Here is a 24,009-nt window from a genome sequence, read left to right on the forward strand (position 1 = left end):
GAGCCCGCCCAAAAGACCCATCCTTTTCCAGCAACGTGGGAGAAAATTGTAAATTCAAATGCCAGGCAGGCAGGTGTGCCCGCGCGAAAGGTGGTGGAAATTTTTAAACGTTTCGAACCACCTTGAGCCAACCATCGCATCGTAAGCAACCCCGGACGAGTTTCACGGCTACTTGGCCCGGGGCACCGCCGGAGGCGGGCCCTAATCTCACGGGAACATGTCGACGTGGTTGACGTGTTTAGTAAGAAATCGTGTTTCAATTTGCGTACCGGTTCCAAGCGTGTTTACCCAACTTTAATAGAAACGGAGAAAAAGGCTTTCGTTAAGTGTTTTCGAGAACGATGAGAGTGATGTGCGGGATTTCGAGTCCCAGGGGAAGGATTCTTTCTACTTGCTGCCAAGAGGCGCCAGACGGTGGCACAGCTAATTTTTCTACCCTTCTTGGTTCCGGTGGAGTAGGTAGTGTGGGAATCTTATTCTTGCTTGCGATTTTATGATTAAACTTGTACATATTTCAAATTTCGAAAAAAAACTAAAACACCAATATGTTTTAGATTTATTAAAAAGTTTAGCGAAATCAGAAGGTGGTAAACTAATTCAGCTAGGTGGATTGGTTTGCTCCGAAGAGCAAGGCAGCGAGCCTAATCAGCTCCAGGGTAGTTTGACAATGTTCGACTATTAAACGAGGGAAATCGTCAGGTGAGCCCTATTGAAATAAACAGACGAAAATCTGTTCATTACCCTGAAAGATGCGTGATGGATGTGTGCTAAAATGGAAGAAAAATATCATGTGAAGCATTTGATCTTGACAGTAAGGGTATAATGCTGTAAAAAATAAACCGCCTCTACCCACATATTTGACGTTGAGGAATCACGTTACATGAATATCCAAGTGAAATGGCAACAAAACGGAATGAAACTGACAATGTTATTATTTAATATTGTACATTTAATAAAAACTGGACTGGCATGTAATACTTTGTGGTGCCTACAGCAGTAATAAAAAACTAAATACCTACTAGTTGCTATCTTCAAGAAATGATTCTCTTCCTAACACCAAACTTTAAAGGTGCGCTTCGTGTGATTTACCTAATGAACATGTGTTTTGCCAGCAGTGCAGTGGCGTGCAGTCTGGACTGATTGCGTAATATGTTAAGCGGAAAGGATAATTGCAAACAGTGTAGCAAAACAGATATTCCAACACGACCACCGAGGAGCGAAATAATCAGGTTGTTGTGATTCTGTTGTCGTTCAAGTTCAAAGTGCGCTAACAGGGTGGGGTCCGTGCCGGTAAAAACATAATCACAATAAGCCGATTACTGCCGTCTGCTTGTGAAAAGCTAACTGTTTGCTTGCTCCGTTATCTTGTGCATTTTTGTTAGATCGTATTTTAGCAACAGTGTTGCTCCATCTAGCAACTTATTGGTCAAAGAAATTGAACAGTTTTCATTTATCACATTTAATTTGTACTGTAAATCGAAAAAGGTCTAACGGTTCAAAGACGATGTAAAAGTACGCCTTCAGTGTCAGTTCGCTTTTTCTTAGTAAAAATCTGGAAATCATAACCAATAGTAAGAACCCACGCGAAACCTTTTACCCGTCTAATACTTTCTGTCAGGAATGGCAGCTAATCTCCTAAAACTGAAAGGTGATTTGGAAAACTTCCATACTGGTGTTGGACTGGACGGAAAACGTGAATTACTATACATTAATCTGAACGGTTTCATTTCGTTTCACTTCATTCCATGGTAAAGCTTGTAGAAGCAAGATTAGGCGGTAGGCATTTGAAGGAAATAGGCTTCCATCTTGTTCAGATTATGTTTTCTATCTGTTCTGTTTCGAACATCAACCTACCGAGAGGATTTCCTCTGCGATTAGATTTAGGACTTGTTATTGGATATCCGGGATTTGTGAACCGACATCAAATATTAGAATTCAGTCAGGTCAGGTCGGTAAATTTTAGTAGTCGTTCGTTTACCTTTCCATGCTAGCTTTCCACGATAGATAATCATCACTATAAAAGGAGTAAGAACACTGTTGAAAAGTGGACGTTTAGCTCATATTTAATCTCCATTTAATTTGAAAAATTTTTCACCTTGTCTCAGTTTTGTGTAAATTAATTCAAACTACTGCAGTGGTGCCCAGTTCTTGACAAAAAGTGAAAAGTTGATGATAAGTAAGAAGGAGTAAATCTTCGATACATTTTATCTGCGATTGCTCAACTTTCCAAACACAGACGACAGATGCCGTATATGAACTAGCTACTGTGAAACAATCTTCTTACTCTGAATGATGTAAAAGAGAGCCAAGAAGCATAGATCATCATTCTTTTTTCAACAGAGTGCCTGGGCGATCGTAATTGTAGCACGGAAAAGTAGACAGGACAGAACCAGGGCTTCAAAAGGGATCGCAAGTTGAATGTGACTGCGTGAATGCGTACGCTTTCCGCATTCAAGTTGCGCTTTTCGAACGATCATTTGACTGTTTTTTGAATCCAATAAATCTGCCGCTTGCGCTGCTGCCGTCTTATAATTCATGCGGCCTCTCAGGAAAAGTCAACAGTCGCTCTCCCGCTTTGCGCGTTCATTTGAAGCATCTAAACTGCAAACTGACTGGAAGAGCTAGCTAAGATGACGTATTGTTTCGTTTCTCTTTTTGTCTCCAAATCGGCTGCTCACAGTAATAGTTTGTCACCCGGAGTCGGTCCGGCGCAAGCAAAATGTTCGTTTGTATTGGCCGGAGTCCGACCGACTTCTTCTATGCACATGTAGTGGTTGTTTTTTGTAGTATTGAATCATACGATAGCGCGGTTGCTTTTCGATAGCGTTGCGACTGCCAGTCATTTGACTGTTTTGCAGTCATTCGCTACTCCAATTTGTATTTGAATTTTTTAAAGGTTTTATTACTGTATCAGTCATTACCTCTGACATGATATAAGCCAAAACTCGCTAATAGCTAGCTATAAAACTACAGTAAAATTGTAATTAAATCAAATTTATTGTGGTTGCTAATATTACCACGATTAATCGAGATGGCTGCGCTTGATCTTATTCAGTTGATTGCCAAACCGCAAAAAATCTGTTAGTTTTATACAGCTATTAAAACGGTAACACCCTGGTCGGGCTAGGGAAGGTTCTTATGATGGTTTGAGATCCGTCCCCCCTTTAGAAGGAGCGGCTCCCATACAAATTAAACACAAATTTCCTTATAACTCGAGAACACATAAAGCAAATGGAACCAAATTTGCCTTGTGAGGATTTCCGGAGTCAGGATTTTTTCTGTTGTGGTTTGAGATTCTTCCCTCTATGAAAGGCGCAGCTCCCAAGCAAATTAAACACAAATTTGTGCGTAATAGAGAACTAATCATGCAAATAGAACGAAATTTAGCATGTGGGGGCTCTTGGAGGCAGATTTTTTTTTCTATGATGGATAGAGACCCCTCCCTCTGGAAGAAGGGGCTCTCATACAAATATTCGTCTAGGTTTATTTGTTTTCTTAGGTCTACTGACCTCTATTATTTTCCTTAAGTTGGGTCCGAACGAGAGACAGCGAGTAAGGAGATGATCACACCTGCAAAATGGTACTTTCTGCGAAAAGATTTTTCGTGAAATGGTATTTTCCGCGAAATATATTCCGCATTATGGTCAACCAAGAGTTGGTTTTCCGCGAAATAGTATTCAGCGAAATGTTATACAATAACAGCGAATATTTAAATGCTATCAGCTTTATTATATCTGCCGTAGCAATGGGGGCAGTTGTTTTTTACTTTTCTGCGAGGAAAATTATAAGTGTTTTAAACTACCCATGTCCAAGTAACAATTCCAAAGCACTTGGTTTTACTTGAGTTTTATAAAGGTTTTGTTGCGGTACTAATGATTACCTCTGATTTTATTTTATAAAAAAAATGGATTTCTGTCTGTCTGTCGGGATGTTCCTTATAGAATGGAAAACTACTGAACCAATCGGCGTAAAAATTCGCATGTAGCGGTTTTTGGGGCCAGGGAAGATTCTTATGATGGTTAGAGATCCCTCCCCCACTAAAATGGGGGGCTCCCATACAAATGAAACACAAATTTCTGCGTAACTCGAGAACTAATCAAGCAAATGGAACAAAATTTGGCATGTGGGTGTTTTTGGAGACAAGATTTATTTCTATGGTGAATTAGGACCCCTCCCCACTTTAGGAGAGGGGGCTCCTACACAAATGAAATAGAAATTTCCTCCTAACTCGAGAATCAATCAAATGGAACCATACTTGGCAAGTGGGTGTTTTTGTAGGCAAATTTTTTTTTCTATGGTGAATTGAGACCCCTCTCTTATTAAGAGGGGAATTATGACCCCTCCCCCCTTCAATAGTGGGATGGCTCCAATACAAATGAAATACAAATATCCTCATAACTAGAGAACTAATCAAGCAAATGGAACCAAATTTAGCAAGTGGGTGTTTTTTTAGGCAAATTTTTTTTCTACGGTGGATTGAGACCTCTCCCCTCTTTTGGAGGCAAGAATTATGACCCCTTTCCCCTTCAATAGTGTGGGGGGGGGGGCTCCTATACAAATGAAATACAAATATCCTCATAATTAGAGAACTAATCAAGCAAATGTAACCATATTTGGCATGTGGGGGGTTTTGGAGGCAGGAACTTTTTTTATGATGGTTTGAGATCCCAAACCCCAGTGGTAGGGAGATAAGGACTGTCATACAAATAAAACAAAATTTTGCGTAACTCGAAAACTAATCGAACTCGAGAAACCTCGCGTGAGGTTTTTCGCGAAATGGTGTTCTGCGAAACTCTAAATTCCGCGTTATGGTCAACCGAGAATTGGTGTTCCGCAAAATGGTATTTGGCGAAATGGTTTGTAATGATGGCAAATATTTAAATGCTATCCGCTTTATTTTATCAGACTAAACAATAGGGGGAGTTGTTTTCTACTTTACTGTGAGGAAAATTTGTATATTAAAACACCCATGAGCTCCCCACAAACTTGCGAAACTCGAGATTGTGACAAATGTCATCCGAGATTCACGATTTATGTACAACACAGTTTAATTTGTGGCAATACAAAGTTTGTCGGGTCAGCTAGTACCATAATAAAACGCCATACTAAAAAGATACGAGTCAAAACACACTTATAGCTAGCTATAAAACCATAATAAAACTGTTAATAAAGCAAATTAATGGGGGTGCTTATGTAATCGCTATAAAACTAGTTGGCTGCACCACGTCTTTTATAAACTTACCATAACGCACCAATCAAAAATTGGTCTTATCAAAGTTGCTTGTCAAACCGCAATAAATCTGTTAGTTTTACAGAGTTATTAAAACGGTAACACCATGATGAATCAGATTTCTTTTAGCTCGCAAACAAAAATTCATCACAGCTAAGTGTATAGCCGAAAGAAAGTTATTATCAATCGGTTTTCATGTCACAGGAACCAACTAAAATGAGTTGGCTAGGAATTGAGTTTGATTAACTGAACATATTCACTTAGTTCAAACAGCTACTTTTTAAAAATCGCGAAATTTCGATGGCGCATTGACATCCACGATTAAATTTAATGTGCATATGCCGCACGACTACGGAGACTGCTGAAAATTTATTAATTATTCTGTGGGACATTTTAGGGTCGCTATCAATCAAGAGGAGGTATGGTATACTATACTAAAACTTTATTATATACTGTATACATGATTCTACGATAGCACAAAGTGTTTTTACATTGCATAGAGACTCCCTACTTCAAGAAAATGTAATATTAGGGTATTGTCGTTATCGTCGGGCCACTGTTATGGTCGGGCCATCAAGATTTTACAGTTTTAGTAACTCATGATACCTATGCTACAACCATTGTAAAACTTCTTACAGTGATAGCTAACTTTTCACAATATTGTGAGTTTCAATCGTGTATTCAAAACACTCGTACTGAATTCAGTGACTAAATCTTACAAAAAAAGTTTTCCAGGCGCAATGAACTTTTCTTCCAGAAATGATTCATGAAATGCAATTATCGAGATAAATTTAGAAAATGTATGAAGTGTGTTGTGCTGCACACGAAGACTATAGAAAAATCCCCTCCAGTAAGGTGTTTGGGAAGGCTAAGGGGAAAAACTAGAAAAGTGCTATTTGTAAAGGTCGGGCCACTTGAGTAGTCATGGTTGGGCCACCATAATTTTAAGTGCAGAAGCGCAATAATCGCTAGAGAATGTCAGTCACGTAAAATTTGATGAAATAAAGCAAAATTAGTACGATACAATTGTCAATTGTCCTGTACTCTAACAGCTGGCTGCGAAGTCTGTCGTATAAAAACAGAAGGTCAAGTTTCGATAACGGAATGTAGCACCTAGGCTAGTACGATAAAAACCTAGATTTTTATTGTAGTTGTACACTTCGGAAAAGGCGATTGTAGCAATATTGATTTTAGATGAATGCCAAAAATTCGCAAAAATGCAATTAAAAATAGGTTATATGAGCCTATATGAGTCGTTGTTCCCGGAATCCATTCTTTTCATGTCTCTATATAGAATTTCAATACGTATGTCTTGGATTTTCTGCGGTGGCCCAACCTGTACAACATGACCCGACTATGACAACATTTTTTGTCTTCACGTAAATGCCTATAACTTTTTTATTTTTCAAGCAATCAGCTCAAAGCTTTCCGGAAATATATCTTATTCTTAGACCTTTGCAACGATGTATTTAGATTTCCAAAATTCCTTCTGAAACGAAAGTTATGGGCGAACGCCAAAACGTGGCCCAACCACGACGACACTCTCCTACTCTTGATTGTTTATGCAAAAACTTGCGCTGGTTGGTTCAAATTGCTGTATCTGCTGGATGCGCAAAGAATACCACGTGGTGAGTGATTCTTACGTAAAAACAACTAGGGAACATAATAGAGTATATTTGTACTCATAGAGAAAATAATCCAGCATTTTCCACTAAAAACTAATTTTTTTTCGGATTTCTTGAGGAATTTCCTTTGAATATATAAAATGAGGGTTTCACAAAAACGTGCCTTATCTTTAAAAAAGGAGGAGCTCCCATTAATTGAGGGAACGTCCATTCGGCCTAAACTTAAGGGTTGCTGACCTGAAACGAACAATCTGACAAAACGTGGTTCAAATCCGAGAAGGCTGATTACATGGGATTCGGACACTTGACGTGGAATGATCCACGTGTCGATTTTTTGTATTATAGAACGTGAAAAAATATATTTCGTCGAAAAAAAAATTTTACTGTAAATTTTCCATGATCCGTTATATAATAATGAGGGCGAGTTTGTAGGTTTGTATGTATGTTCCGGCATTACTCCAGAACGCCTTGACCGTTCTCCACCAAATTTAGGAGTTGGTTCCAAAAAAGTGAGGGAGGTCAGGCCAGTAAGTGAAAGGGGTTGCGTTTCTCTTGCATTTAGACCGATTACAGTTGCACAAGTGGCTGGGAAACAAGAATGCGGGAGGGGGTTTTGAAGAGGGGTTCTCCACGGAGAGATATATGAAAAAGGAAAAAGCTTTTGCCTTCCGTCATAGGCATTTTCCGAGAGCAAACAGATGCATAAGTGACTACCGAACAGAAGGGGGTGGGGGCTGACTGGGAGGAGCCAATGAGGAACGCGAGTATGAATGGATGTTCCGCCATAGCTCAGGAACGCCTGGACGGTTCTTCATCAAAACTAGAAACACATGTTCTTTGACATGCAAGAATCAGCGCCGGAGTTGAAAAAATGTGGGGCGGTCTCTTACAAGGGGGACGAAGATTCAAATGGGTAAATGAGTGCATTTCTCTTACATTTGGACAGATAGCAGTTGTACAAGAGGCTGGATAAAAAGTGGAGGTTCCTAAAGAGAGCGATAAGGTGGCCATTGACTAGGGGGCGGTTCAAAAACGTAAAACAGACTATCTCGCTCTATAAGTAATCACTGAAAAGACAGAATTAACAGCGGTTAATAGACAACAGGGGAGGCGAGGGGGTGCTGACAAGGGGAATAGACACATTCAAATGAAGAAAAGGGGTTTGTTTCTTGCATTATGAGAATTTTCGTTACAATAACAGCTGTACAAGTAGCTGAGAGACAAGGGGCCGAGTAAGATCGACAATCAGCTAGTATATAACAGTTACTTTTAGATGATTCTAAATATATAAAATGAAAGTTTTTATCTAATTTTACCTGTCTAATTTTAGCTTAATGAGACTACCCAGATGTACAAAAAGTACAACATCCTAGCATAAAGCCTTTTCTCGCGGCATAAACCTTAATTAAATTAATCAATAAGTTTTTCTCTTAACCAAGTGATAATTATGTCGGCAAGGCAATGAAATTAGTCTTACGTGGAAAGTAGCTTTACGTGGTGCTGGTCTGACTAAGTATAATTTAAGATTCTACCGTGAAAAAAAACAAACTTTTGTAAAACGGTAGGTCGGCGTGTCGGTTCGGAACAATCCCTTTCAAACATTTAAAAGCGAAAGTGAAACGATAGACTTGAGAGCAGACACCGAAGATATTGATCTTAGGTCTAGCTTCAGGCTACCAGACGACTTTGACCCAAACGAGAGCGTATGTTGCATATTAAAGTAGCTAATTTTTAGATGAGTTGTAAGATCGCACTAGATGGAATAACTCAACTCATAAATTAGGTCTAACTTCAGCTGTATTTTCGTTTTGTTTACTCCTTCTCATAGAACCATCATCATAATGTGTTTAGTTCATACTAAACTGGTTCATACTAATAGGCGAGCAGCGTGGAAAATCTATCATTTCGGCAAAAAGTCTATCGAAACATTCCCGACGAAGGAAAATAAAGGAATACGAGTACCATTGGCACGGCACAACACGTATCCCATTACTCAGCGCAGCTGGACCGTTTGGTGCCCTTCTTGTTTGGAACCTTAATTGTTGGCAATCGGAAGATGTGGGTGGAAATGGTGCTGCTATAGATTTCATGCACTTCCCACTCAATGAATAAAATCGTTCGGAATCCTACCACAATTTCGTACTTATTCGTAAATGAATTCGATTGTTTACTAAGCTTTTAACGACATTAGTAATATAGAGTGAAACGGGAAAAAAAGTTACTTTCCCAAGGAAAGCAAAACAATTGCTGTTTTGTCGTTCTTGCATCACTTTTTTATTTCCCATTTTCGAACCGCCCTGACACTTCCGCCAACCCATCAATTATTTGCGTCGTAATATTACGTAAGTAATTTGGAGTGGGTTCGAAGTTTCCCACCCCGTCTAGATGATGCCGCTATTTACTACGAGGATGCTTCGTTGCTTGCTTGCCTGCTTGCTCGCTTGTTTGCTGGAGGATTAGTGGAGGCGAAAACGTGGGGTGTAGTCTCGGCCAAAAATTCGATTGATGATTCTCAACGAGACGGAAACGAACGAGAAGCCACGGGTGGAAAAATAACTCCTGCCGCGCTCCTGCTAGGATTTACATAAGCTTTGTTGGGATAGGATGAAGCTGTCGCCACTGATCGTTTGCCTGGTTTCTGCTGGCTCAATTTGAATATTTATTAATGTTTCATGGCTACTTTTCCTACACACGACAGGGGAACCTATCACTTCCGCTTTTGTGATGGATTGATGAATGGCGCCATAATTTGTAGCTCTTTCAGAGCTCGGACGAAGGTTTGCCAGACGAAAGTTACAAGTGTGCAATTTGTAGCACGATTCAGATCTGATCTTTGGGACTTTGTTTTCAAATTCAATATTCAATACGATAAATGTTGCGTTGCATTGCATTATTATTACGTTTTTTTCTGGATAGCACGTGCTAGAGCGCACTGCCACATCCATGTGTTTGATTCCCATGTTGTGGTAATAACAGCATGCTACAATTATTCATATTATTTGTACAATGTTGCAATTGTAAAAAAGGAATACACGCTATTATGTACGGATGACTAGTAACCGACTGATGGAGTGTTTAATAGCTTGCTGGTGATCGTACTTTACAATTTATTCGCCATTAATTTTTCCATATTCATCAACTAATTAATTGATTAGATGAATATTTAAGCAGCTGCGCAGTTGTGCAAAGTCTAGATTTGTGCAATTTATTGAAAAAAAAACTATGCTAAACGGTGTTTGCATTAGCAGCACAAAATACATGTAGTGAGATGTTTTCATGCAAGACTTCAGCATACTGATACAACGATAGGAAATTCAGCCTGGCAGAATGCTCTACTTTAGGGACGTCAAATTGATCGTGATACATATGAAGCAAACAATCGTTAACCCTTTGGAGCGAAAGGATGTCTAAAAACAGTTATGAAAAACCATTGTCGTCGCGGGTTGAGAAAAAGGGATTTTTCTCGTGATTGATTGATCCAATGATTTTAAGAAAGCTCGAAATCTACTGAATTAGTTTAAAATTAAGTAATAAGAACGTAAAACCTTACCGGTGCTTCAGATAATCACACCGAAACTTTTAAAAACTCTCGAGAAAAGCCATGAAAAGCTTTCCCCAGGCTGTTCTCAGCATTAATTGTACTCTAAGGAAAATTGTAGCATTACACAAACAGGAGCTGTCAATCAAACGCTAATTGCATAAATCTACTCCCAGTATTATCGGGTTGTTTTTATCGCTAGACAACTTTGTTGAAGCAGTTATTTAATTTGCCTGTCTAATTCAATTTTCTTTTCTCTGCTAGTCAACTCTCGGGCTGGGAATCTTCGACCGGCAAAAAGTGATTGCTGCCATATGTTGGTGAACTGTTTCTCTAGTAGCAGCCCAGTTCGCGTTTGCCGATACAAATCGTATTGCGCAAAGTGTTCTGAATATGTACATATATCGACAACGAACAGAACGTAAGCATTATAATCTATACCCGACTCACGGCAAACACAGGCTGGGCAACATTGTATGCTCATTAAGTGTGGGATAATTTATGAGTTCCTGAAAACACAATGCACTCATACACACAGACATGGGGGGTTCGAGCCCTGACGGAGCGTACTCGTAACTGCAATTATTATACTTACAGGATTTTACAAGCGGCTTTGGAGTCATCATAGTCGTATCTAGAAAAAAAGAAAGAAAGAAAAAAACACTAGTCTGAGTAAACACCACTTAAGACAGTTGTCGATATAATTAATCAAATCCGAAACGCGAAGTACAACAAACACGGCCCCCGGGGCGGAGCAGGTGCTAGCTAGCACACCCCACTTATCGATGAAGTGGGTGTCTCATCGGTGGCAGGTGATGCAACTTGGCAGCAAAACGCAAACATTTTCTTGCTGTGGATTACACAAAGCTTGGGGGTGGTAGTCGCCGACTTATATTGACTGCGCTCCGGGAGCGCAACGCCACAGTAAGCAAGAGTGCAGAAATCTAGCACAAAACGGATGTGAGATCTAGCCTTAAACACTTCTCGTATTCATGCGTTGATTAAACTTCTAGACTGTCACGTTCCTTGTTATCCGGTTCACATTTTTTTTCAAGAGTTCCAGTGACAGTTGCACTTGTTATCGAAGCAGACGCGACCACCTCCGGCTGAAGTATCATTAGCCGAGGGACACCCGAAGGGCACAGTGCTTAAGCTGGCCTTCGACAGTCATGCACAATTTATTGGTAATCTGTGGTCCTGCTGGTGAAGCACTAGGTAAATAGATTTCATTGTTGGAGCGAACGATTTGTAATTTATCATCGTCGGTCACGTGAACAGTTCAGGTTTGAAACAGGCCCCTTACCCTTACGGACCTGTGTGTTGCCCCTGCAGCCCGTAGCACCGCAGCGAGCGAGCGAGAGCAATACAAAGTAGTCACCAATACCGGATCGCATCGGTGACATAAAGTAAACAGGACACTCGGGACTATTAATTACCGGGACGGAGACGGACGTGGAACGGGTGTATCGGTCTCGGCAGGGAATTACTCGCTGGTAGAGATAAGTACGGCACAGAATGGGTGCACGGGCAGAGCAATGATTTCCTATTCGTTGAAGGTCCTCGGGCTGCTAACTTTGTTTATGGTCGAAGTTGGTGGCACAATATTTCCCACATTCAATCACAAAATTTTTGTTATTTATTAAAGTAAGGAAAAACTTTTGTATTTATTATATAATGATATTAATTCGTGTTCTGAAGGGTCCACTATTTTCCCGAAAAACAGTTGGCTTTCACGCCAGCCATGCGAGTTAAATTGCTTCCCATATTATCCATATTCAAAAAGGTATTTTACTACATAATCAAGGTGCGCGTGCCTTTCTAACACCTGTCCCATTAATGTACAACCTTGTCCTTCATTAATAATTAATGCTACCCACCATTGTCCCGAAGCTAATTCCGGATCTTCATAGCAACGTGTTTACTAAATGCAAAACAATGAGACCTACCAAAATGTTAGTTCGAAAAACGGCCATTTCCAGTCTAACGTTACTTGTTTTGGGGTTTCAAACAGTTATAATAAAATATTACAGTTATAGAAATATATTACAGTTTAACGTTTCTTCAGAAGTCTGTTTTGACCTAATTGCTACATAATTCATGGGAAATGTGCATCACATTTTCTTCACCTGTTTCTGTTTTTCATCATGGGGTTCTACTTTCTGTATTTGTTTACAATGAATAAGACTGCTGTAGAAGTACAGCAATCAGTCGAATAGGCCCTTGGGTTGTGCTGTTTGCTCATTGCAATTTCTCAGGTTTCTTTAAACAGATATAGCTGTTTTTTGTAGGCGATAAGTCTTTGATAAACCCCAACAATATGCCAAAAATCAGTTATATTGTTAATTGCACAACTAAGAAATTACGATGGGTGCACGCACAGTTACCCATTGATTTATCCGGGGGACTACTTTATAACTGTTATGGTTTGTACCATATAGGCCGCGTTCAGCCTGCCGGAAATTGAAACCACAGAGACATCACGATAGTGTCGTAACATAGCAACCTCATCATTTCTCGCGACTATGCCTCAAAATTAAGGGGCGTTTTATTAACACCAAAATGCACTCAAATATTCAGTAAATGTACCAATTGATATGAAAATCTTGTCTCGAATAAATATAGTTGCAACGTAATTCATGAATATTGTTCAGGCTACCTCTTAATAGGCCGAAAATACCCACACAAACGCTATGTTAAGAATTGTGGGTTCAAGTCCCACCTGGGAAGTCAATTATTTTTCACAGTTTGCATATCATTATTCCCAGTTCTTCCATTGTAGGGTAAAGTGGTGCAGAATGCATTTTTTGGTATTTTTGACGATTTTTAGCAAGAGTCAAAATCATTATGTGGTGCAAAACGCCAAAACCCGTGGCCAAAACGCACCAAGTTTGCCCATCCAGGCGTTAAACGCAACCATCAAATTTACATATAATCACGTGTTGTATAAACTCCTGAAACTAGGCTTCAAAATGACGGTAGCGTTCGTTATAGCGTTTGTTATAGCGTTCGTTTGCTGGGATGGGATGGATGCAATAATGGGTTCATATCTCAACATAATTGGCAATAAAATTTATTTATTTATTTTTCTCCAACTGATGTGTGATGAAATATTGTAAGTTAAAGAATGCACAATTAGGTTTAAGGCAAATTCTAAGTCCTATACAATACATAATATTGCTATATTTTTAATAAATAATCTGAAACAAAAAATGTGCTGCAAATTAAAAATATTTTAAAACTGTTCGATCCCACTGTGGTGCATTCTACCCCTGTTTTGCATTTTGAAGTTTTTTTGCAATTTATGTGAAAAACATGCCTAGTTAATGCCGTTTTTGTGAAGAATCATCGAGTATCTTGTCAATTAGATAGACTGTATTTATTATGAAATTTGTATACCGACCAGCAGTACTACCTTAGAGAATACATGTGGAATAAGATCGCGGATAATCGCTTGATTTTATTGGATGTGGCTATGTTTGATGCTTTTACATGCTACACAATTATGAATCAGCATGTTTTCCACTAAAATAAAATGCGCATTCATAATTTTACAAAATAGTTTCCGCGTTTTCAAACAATTAATAGCATGGGCCATTCTACCCCAACGGTGCGTTCTGGACAGTCTTCCCCTACGTTCTTCACAAAAACACATTTACTCCCTAGTAAGAAGTACAAACGCTATGTGATGGAAAAAGGTTGTTTTGGTTGCAATGAATTTTTACCAGTTTTTGCGCGGTTTTTACGCAAATTTTGGAATTTACTTGGTGTATTTACGCGAATTTTGGAATTTACGCGGTTTTGATTTACGTGGAACGTATCCTTCGTGTAAGTTCGTTTTTCATGAGTAAAAGTGATGGGTTAACCGCATGCACAGAGGATTATTTGGATCAAAATGAGGAAAGTTGAAACTCGTTCAATCTCCTCCAATTAAACCTCGTTGTCTTCCCAGATATCTATTACACAATGTAACGTTAATTTTGAAGCCATTTGTTTTGTTTACATCTTGCATAGAGCTGTCAAACTTCGAGAAAAAATGGGCCATATATTTTCGTTCATGTAGGTAAGGATGTTGCCTTTCACATTTCTAAGGCTATAATTATCCTATAATAGCTGTAAAATAATAATGTGTATAATAGCTGTAAAAAGGCTTTTGAAGCTCAAAGATTTTACAATTATTTGTTGATATAGACTTTAGTTTTCAATGAATATAATGATGACAAGCGAGCAGTATTTATTATTGCAAATAAGCACAAATATGTTCCTACTTTAAAGTGATATTTGTTTACGTTCTCACCTTTTCTCATCCCAATCTTTGATGCCATTTCATAGCTTAGAGTCCCAGGAAGAGCGTTGTGTGTGAAATTTTTGCAACTTTTTTCAATTTTATGAAATAAAAACTTTTTTCTAAATGATGAAATATTCAATATCGCAGCATTTTTCTTCTGATAAATTATACTATCATGAAATTTCAAGCATTTGAAAGATAAATTGTGCTTGTGAGACACCAGAGCAATGTTTTATAAAGTAATTGAACAACAAATTTTGGGTATTGAAAGAAAAATTCACCAAATTTCTTTAATTTCTATCAAATTTGCGCAAGCTTTGAGTCTCTTCATTGCGCAATTCATTCAATAAGCGTGTTATCAGTCAAAAGGCCTGTTTTGTAAGAAGAATAAGTACATGCTGGATCTGTATTAGGTTTTCCTGTAATAATTTCCGGAGAGTCACCCATCGAAGGGATTCAGTAACAATACTTTTGACCAACTTTTCGGCTCAAATACTCCTATGTGGCATGTTTTCGTATTGACTTATTAATGAAGTCAGCTATTTTTGAATAAATTTTCATGACAGTCTTTTAAATAGACAAGACACAAGAGAAATGGTAGAAGAAAGTAATAAAACATAGGTGTTTTATAGTTATTATCCTCTGGGCAGAATAAGATGTGAAGGGAAAAGGATAGAAAATTAGATAAAGGGAGCGTCATTGAAGCAGTGTTTACTAGGTTCGTAGTCCGTACATTTTATATAAAACTAGTAGATCCACGATTATATTCCAGCTTTTTGATTAAATTCGTGGTTCTCCCAGTTTAGTAAAGAGGAACGAACTATGAACCTGCAGCATCAAAAATCTTCCGACTGTCTAATTTTTCGCTCCTTCTCATCACATATCATCTCACCCTGAAGATACTATAAAACACACAATGTTCACATAATTTTCTCTACAATATTTAATTTTTAAAAACCCTTCAATTTCGCATTATTTCAATTTTAATATAAAAAATTTTGAAGATTGATATCTTTAAATTCATTTTATGTGTTTGCCGTGAAAGGCTTGTATTGAGAGCGAGAGAGTTTCCCATGTGCGTACCTTTGGTTTGTTTATAGAATTCATCCCGAAATCAAATACTTTGTTTGTTTTGTTGTACTGAGAAGGCAGTCTTCTGGAGTTGTCAAGTTTTCATTCGAAAAGCTGGGAAATAAAGCCACCAGGTTGAGAAAAAGCGTTATTTCGTCCTCTGTCCGAGGATAATCAATTTTTGGCAGGAAATCTGTGCTCAAAATTGATGTATTTAGAAATTTCTTCTACATAGTTTGGAATACCTTTACTAGCCATTTGGTAAATTTTTAAAATGGTACGCCACTGTTCACACAATTTTCCACGTTTCTTGGTTGGTGGGTTTTTAGGAGGCCCTTTAAGCAAAGCAAAGCCTAGGTGCTATATACGGTTATCGAAACTTGGCCTTCTGTTTTTATACGGCAGACTTCGCAGCCAGCTGTTACAGTACAGGACAATTGCAGGGCCAGTTGGTACGATCCTACCCAAGCAGCACAATTTCAGCACTTCTAGTTGCATCAACCTATTTATGACCAGAATTAGTCATATGTCGGTTACCGCAACTACTTTGTAACAACTGTGCTAGACTCTAACAGCCTCTCCCAGCCGAGACTCGAACATACGACGACTGGCTTATTAGGCCAGCATCATACCTCAAGGCCAACTGGGAGATCCTTTATTCTATGAAAAAATGAATGCCTGAAATATGAAGATTTTTCCATGCATTTTGAAAGGAAAGTTTGCGCTTTTCTACTACACGTTCAACTCATTTAAATTTAATTTTGCTAAAAACTTTTTATCGTATAGATGATGTAAAAGCACAAATAATATTTTTAAAGCGATCATCATGATTGGATAACCGCTTAGCTGACGTTGATTAAAGCCAGTTTTGAAACGAATCGGAGACCCTTTAGGTGAATCATTTCAGATCATTGCTTTGACGAATTTTAGTGCAAGGTGATGTTGCCGGGCTGGTATTCTTTTGTTTTCTGTAAATCAGTCCATTTAAATTGACTGATCCATGTTTGGAGAGGAACGCAAGAACAGAGCTGACATGCTCCCGTGAGTTCCGTAGCCGTAGCGTAGCTTTCTCATCCATCATTGCTATGCTTAATTGGTTTCGAGGTACGATGCTGGTTTATGTTTGGTTCCCGGATAGGTAGTGATGCTAGATACAGTCAGTAGGATTGTTGCACTAGCCCCGTAGCTGTCCTGTACTCTAATAGTCGGCTGTGAAGTCTGCCGATAAAGAAGGGTCAAGTCTTAGAAAGGACATTTAGGCCCACGGATTTGCTTTGCATTCTCATCGCTCGTTCAAGACTTATAAATTCAACACTCCAAAATCCCCCACATGCCAAATTTGGTTCTACTTGCTTGATTAGTTCTCGAGGTATAAGGAAATTTGTATTTCATTTGTATGGGAGCCCCCCTCCTAAACAGGGGAAGGGTCCTAATTCTTGCCTCCGAAAACCCTCACATGCCAAATTTGGTTCCATTTGCTTGATTAGTTCTCGAGTTATGAGGAAATTTGCATTTCATTTGTATGGAAAACGCCCTCTTAAAGGGGAGAGGTGTCATAATTCCCTTTCTAAAGAGGGGAGGGGTCTCAATTCACCATAGAAAAAATTCTTGCCTTTAAAAACACCAATATGCCCCATTTGGTTCCAATTGCTTGATTAATCCTCAAGTAATGCAGAAATTTGTGTTTCAGTTGTCTAGGAGTCTCTCCCCTCTTAGTTGGGGAGGGGTCTCTAACTATCATAAGAACCTTCCCCGGCCCCAAAAACCCATACATGCAAATTTTCGCCGATCGGTTTAGTAGTTGTCGATCCTATAAGGAAAATACCGACAGACAGATAGAAATCCATTTTTATACAGTACTGGACAATATAAAGTACGCACCCGCTCTCATACTATATAACACGCGGTATCTTTTTTATTGTCAAACATATGAACTCGGTATATTTGGACGAATTGTAGTATTTTCAATGCTTTAAACGATTTATGTATCGTTAAATATAAACATTAGCTATTTTGATCAAGCTATTGTATAGTCTAGAAAAAGTCAATTTTTAGTTGGTCATAATAAAGTACGCACTACCAATATAATGACTGCACAACGCCGCCTACTGCATACAAATAGTTTCCTCGCCATCACACTGCAGCAAAGTGTCAAAACAAATTGTTTGTGATTGATTTTTCATTACTGGTGCGCGTTTTTATCTGGTACGATGTCAAAAAAGCAAATTTGTGAAGATATCCGTAAACTTATCGTTAAAATCGTAAGGAAGGTTTCTCGAACAGAGAAATTGCTCGAAGATATGAAATTAGTGAGGCATGAGTATGAAAAACATTGAAAAAATATGAGGAACTTGGAAGCGTGAAAGACCGGACTGAAAGATGAAGAAAGCGGAGGACTACAACCAGTGATGATCGCCTGATTCGTCGAAAAGTGGCTAACGATCCGTTCTCTACCAGCCGAGTAATCCGAGAAAATACGAACTTGAATATTTCCGAACGAACTGTTCGTAGAAGACTGAAGGAAATGGGATTTAAAAATGGATTTGCTCAACGAAGGCCATTTATCCGAAATGTTACAGGTTTGTTTATTTCATATTCAATATTTGTTTTTAAGTAATATTAATTTGTATAGGATCAAACGTCTTAAATTTGCTCAAAAATATATCGACAAACCTCTGGAGTATAAAGCCTCTGTATAAAACATCTTCTGAAAGTACACCTATAAAGCTTATTTTTGTTCGATCACTATGAATAGTTATCTGCTATAAATAATGAGAAAAGCATGAAAGTTTCAAGATGTGGTAAATGCGTACTTTATTTTGTCCAGTACTGTAGGTATTGATTCAAAGTTTCGACCAATATACAAAAGTCTCTAGCCTCGACAATCGTCAATAGAGCGAACTGTCGAATATAATTTCAAATCTCCAGCGTACACTGGCAACCATTTCCAAGCAGCGAAACAATATCGATAAAATAACACGAACAAAAGAGATCCCAAATTGCTGCTTTGAGGCACGTCCGAGAATTTCGCAAACTGAATAGAGTAGCAGGAGCAGTGCTTAAAAAGGGATTAAGGAGTTAAGCTGCACAGACAAAATTCTGGTGCATCAATAATACCTAAGTGATGTAGTAAATTTTAAGAATTGCCGAATTATGCAATTTTTGAAGCAGCATTGTATGGAAAATGCAATCAAACGCTGCTTTGGAATCAATATGAAATGTAGGTCGACATGAAACCAACCGGATTTTTATACACCGACCGATCACGATAGTTTCCAATATTCCGACGAAAGTTACTTTAAAAATAGGAATCATCAATGGCTGCCTCCAGATTGTTAGAATTTTTTGGCCCGAGCGACCAATCAACGTCCAGGATAACACGAATGTTTCAGTTTTTTTGCAGCAGACAAAATCATAAAGCAAAGCCTAGGTGCTACATTCCGTTATCGAAACTTGACCTTCTGTTTTTATACGACAGACTTCGCAGCCAGCTGTTAGAGTGCAGGACAATTGCAAGGCCACTTGCTACGATCCTACTGACTCTAACAGCCTCTCCCAGTTGAGATTCGAACAATATCATATCGGGAGTTAACTCGAATGTTTTCAGCTTCATTAAATCATCTAAAACAGGAAGATTTAGATATCAGGTGAAGCAGTAATGGCTACTGAATTAGCCACAGCACTATCAGTTCATGTCAGTGCAGTTTTATCAAACTATACATTCAAAAAGATGATAAAATAAATTATTTAATAGTCAAAGAACCTCATCTACTGCAGACAGTAAGTTTGTTGAACGTCCTGCTTGACAAAATAAAATTCGCAGTAGGTGGAAAACGACCATTTTTAAACCTATTGATTACCAGGAAAAAATTAATATAATATCTTAAAATTAAGGATTTTTCCTCTAACTAACTTTGAAATTTGATGGCAACAAAAAGATAAGTTCGTGGGTATTTTTTCAAAAGGACCTAAGTAACATTAAGAGACTCTCTTTTCTATCCTCAAGGGCTCAAGCTTCCGATTATTACGGCGACATAACCCGAGCAGGAGCGAAGAGCAAAATAATATGAAAACAATATCAAACTATAATGCTATATTTTGTTATTCAATAGATATCGAGATACATTGATAACACATTTTGTTATTGAGTAGATATTTAAAACAGTGGTTGTAAGATGAGTTTAATAACTGATTATGTTATCATTTCTTATTATAACCTGAAAATGACATTCGATATATTTCATAATTTTTTTTTTATTTATTTTACAGAGGTTTTAGATTATAAATATTTTCTAAAATGATTCTTTATTATCTCATATGCTACTGCATTTGTTATTCAACATCTTAATAATACTCAAATATGTCATTCTAAACTCTGAATACAGTCATGTTATTGTTTTGTTATTAAAATAACACAAGTAGTTATTCTTTTGGCCTTTAAGAAGCAAGATTTTGTTATTATTTTTGATATGAGTTATTCAATTTTCATAACACATATTGATATTATTTTACTCTTCGCTCCTGCTCTGGAAATGTATTTCAAAGAAAATTTTCTTAACATTTAGCTAACTGGTAACGCCAGTAACCGTTTCAGGCAAACGTGATGTGTTGAATTCCATTTGTATTGCTATGTAAGCAAAAGAGAGAGGACACACGAAGAGAATCTCTCATTGTTACTTACGTCATTTTGAAAAAGTACTCGAAAGTTGGTCTCTATAAGCAGTTGGACATCGTCCTGCTGATGGATAGTACCAGAATTTTTGAAATAAGTGAAATAAGTGATACCTAACACTGAAAATGAAAATAAAAAAAATCTGGAATTTTCTGGGTAAATTGTCTAAGTCCATATATAAAATTCCATGAAATTCTGGAACCTTTTGACCTAAATTTCCACGATAGTGTTAACTGCTGTCTTACCGTGTTGTGTTACGCGATTTATCGTGTTAAACTTTCTGCGAATATTAAAAGACATTTCAAGTTTGTAAAATCATTGGATAATTTTACACAATTTTTCGCTTATCAATTTAGCTAAATAATTTAAATAAAAAATTTAATAAAGTTTACTTGAAGAAGATAAAACAGTTGACCACGAAAAAGTGCATTTCCCTATTATTTTGAAACACACTGAAACGGTAAATTCAATTGGAAGCGACTAAACGGCGATAAAGCTCACTCAAAGCTCATATTTACCGAGTTTGTTAACATTTCACTGGCAAGTTACAAACGGAAGTACAGAATAGCTGAGATATAAAAAATTCACATTAGAATGGGATCTATTTTACGTCGCAATCGTTTTCTGGCAGTTCATGATAACAGCAGCAGCAGCAGTAATGAAAACAAACAGAACAAAAACAGCTTATCACGATTTTTAACAACAACACAAGGTCGAACGGCATATGTCGCTCCATCAAATAATTAGCAGATATGCACCAGTTGAATTTAAAGTTGCGAATTAGAATATTTTGATGCAGTTAGTTGATGCAACGTAGTTAGGATGCAACGGTACTCTCTGGTTAATACGCATAGGTACTAAGCTACAACTTTGTAAAGATTATGATGGTTGGTTGTCATTTCTGCAACCATCAACACAATTACCTCGCGTAAATTTTCACCTCAGCAAATAAACTACCACCTCCGTTAATATTAACCGGTAGGTAGGGCCATCTTGCAGATGTTGGCGTAGCGCGCTAGGGTAACGAAAGCACACCGCACTATGGGAGGAAGCATGACCACAATTATTGTACGTGCCATTTCCGTGAATGCTCTCATGGACACATTGTACAATTGAAGATCGACTGCTGCTGCTGCTGCAGTGCCAACACGTAAATAATTAGCAAGTAAACAACCCGCTAAGCCGACCACTCCCTCTTTTCCGCGCTCTCCATGGTTCAATCGCAGCGCAACTAAAGTATGGAGTGTAATATATTGATTCGCGCACTTTTTACGCTCTTCCAGTGAAATTTTGGTGAGTGAAATGAGAAGGGGGAGATGTTGGTACCAGTGCAGTGCGCGAGCTGTGCGGGTGCTTTAAACCAAATAGAAGATAAACTATCTTATTTAATGGCTGACGTTAGTAGTTGCATTACAGACATCCGATGGAGGCGCGCCGATAGGAAGGGAAAGACAAATCCGCGACTCTGTTTGTACCTATCGAGTGCATACACTACTGGAGCAAGATTGTTACAATGTTGCAGCAAATAGTGCAAATGTTGTTGTCTGGCTGCCATAAGGGTTCGGTAAACAAACGCCGTCGCACCGCACCGCACTGGATGGTGGTGTTTCCACAGCGGGCAAGCAGCAGGTGAACAGCAGAGGCCAAACAAGCTTAGGAAGCAATCGCAACCGGAGAAGGCGTGACAAGAACGTGGGCGGTACGATGCATCCGGGTGGTGGTGGTGGTGGTGGTGCTGGTGCAACTGGTTTGCTGAAGCGTGTTGACCACCGAGAGAGCACGCACAGTGGAAGTGTTTTTATTTTCCGGTGCAGTTTCACTCTGCAGGATGACTCGATGGGTGGTTGTCACGTTCACGGATGGCGTTTGTTCGGCATCTTCGCGGAACTGGCAGTGTTGCCGATACGATGATGGGTCGGTCGATGGGGCGGTGCGTTTATTCCGATGATGCAGAATAGTTTTCTGATAAAGGATTGCAATGTGAGCAGCAAGTTTTTACGTTTCCAGGAATTGTCTAACCATTTTGAATAATGTGCAATATTTGTTTGAATTCCAATGAAGCTTTGCTGAACGGAATATTTTTTTTTCGTAAATATTTGCCGCAAAGGAAAGACTGATGTTTACTTCAATAACAAATACGAAAGAAAAAGGTTTCTTAAGTAAACTGTACCAGCGAGTGCAATTTACTCTACGATAGGATGGCTGCTATGTTCAAGGCCTTTACTATTATTGACAATGCTTGTGCCAAGCAAGAGTAATCGATTAAAAATAAATTGAACAAATCATTCGAACAATCCAATACTCAAATTTTTGGAACGGATTCGGTAGCTGTAAAATTTAAAACAGGATTTTAACAAGCCAAAAGTCACGCGGCAGTTATATTTTCCTTGATCTTTGAGACGTGATCTTCTGTTTTTATTCGACAGACTGCTGGAGTATAAGAAAATGCGGGGCTCGTGTTGCGATCCTATTGACTCTCAGTCTTTCGCAGTTGAAAATCCTACATACGAGGACTGGGTATTACATCAGTGTCATACCTCGAGAACAAATGGAAAGGCGTGTGTGACAATTGTCTTACAAAACGATGAAAGTTGATGAATATAATAAATATTTAGCATTTAGTCGTTTTGATTAATCAGAAGAAAATAAAAATAAATAAAACTTTACCGAAATTGCACTTCGTCGCAGGTGCAAATAGCCTGGCAAATGAGGTATTTCGATGGGAACTTCGACATTTTTTTTTTGTTGAACCGAGCATCCGATAAAACTTCTGTCCTGGGAATTGTCGGCAATCAGCTTTGTCGTATGTTTCGTCATCCATCACACAATAACCGTATCTAATTACATCTGTCGTGTAAAGCTTTCTTGTGTGGATTTTAGCAACAGTATGCTGACATTCGTGGCTGGCACGAAATTAACCCTCTCTGTCCCAGGGGTGTTTTGGTGGTTTACAGTTTTTGATCATGTAAAAAAGCTATTAATTAACAATTCGTCAAACGCAACTATACACCTTGTAAAACAATGTTTTTACTACGTTACAAAATCAAAATATCCATATTTGAATGCCTCAAAAATTTTATCGGTCGATTTTAGTATCGGAAGTCATGGAGCACCTGTGCTACCATGGGACAAAGAGGGTTAAGAGGAGTGGCGGAGGCGTATGAATCACAAGCTACAGGCACTGCTTGGAAAGATTCTCATCGTACACCTGGCGAAAGTTGGGAGACTGCGGTGGGCCGGCCACATCGCAAGGATGCCGGACGACTGTGCAGTGTAATCCGTCCTCTTCAAGAACCCCACCGGTACCAGGAATAGAGGGGCCCAACGTGCTAGATGTCCCGATCAGGTTGAAGCCGACTTGCGTGTGTCGAGACGCACAACGAACTGGCGACGAGTAGAACAGGACCGAGCACAATGGAGAGGAATTCTTGATACGGCTTTCGGCTGCTAAACACATACTTGCTGGCATTCATGGCGATTTGGAACGTTTTGAACCTTATATGCATGTAATCCAGGCTTTGCATTGGATGTTTAGACGCAGCATCTTTCTGCAAGCTACTCCTGGTTACGTTTTCGGGAGTACAACTT

The 24,009-nt window shown here is 38.7% G+C and overlaps 1 protein-coding gene across 7 annotated transcripts in view; it reads right to left on the bottom strand.

Moving 5' to 3' along the window:
- The window catches only part of LOC128734937 (protein trachealess-like), a 162,097-nt gene that overhangs the window by 21,757 nt on the left and 116,331 nt on the right, over positions 1 to 24,009 (bottom strand). For all 7 annotated transcript variants that reach the window (XM_053829352.1, XM_053829351.1, XM_053829349.1 and 4 more), the window contains one exon: positions 10,989 to 11,027. In XM_053829352.1, the coding sequence (XP_053685327.1) occupies positions 10,989 to 11,027 (39 nt within the window). The remainder of the gene's footprint in view (positions 1 to 10,988; positions 11,028 to 24,009) is intronic.

Source organism: Sabethes cyaneus, chromosome 2 (assembly GCF_943734655.1).
Source record: "Sabethes cyaneus chromosome 2, idSabCyanKW18_F2, whole genome shotgun sequence".
NCBI lineage: Eukaryota > Metazoa > Arthropoda > Insecta > Diptera > Culicidae > Sabethes > Sabethes cyaneus.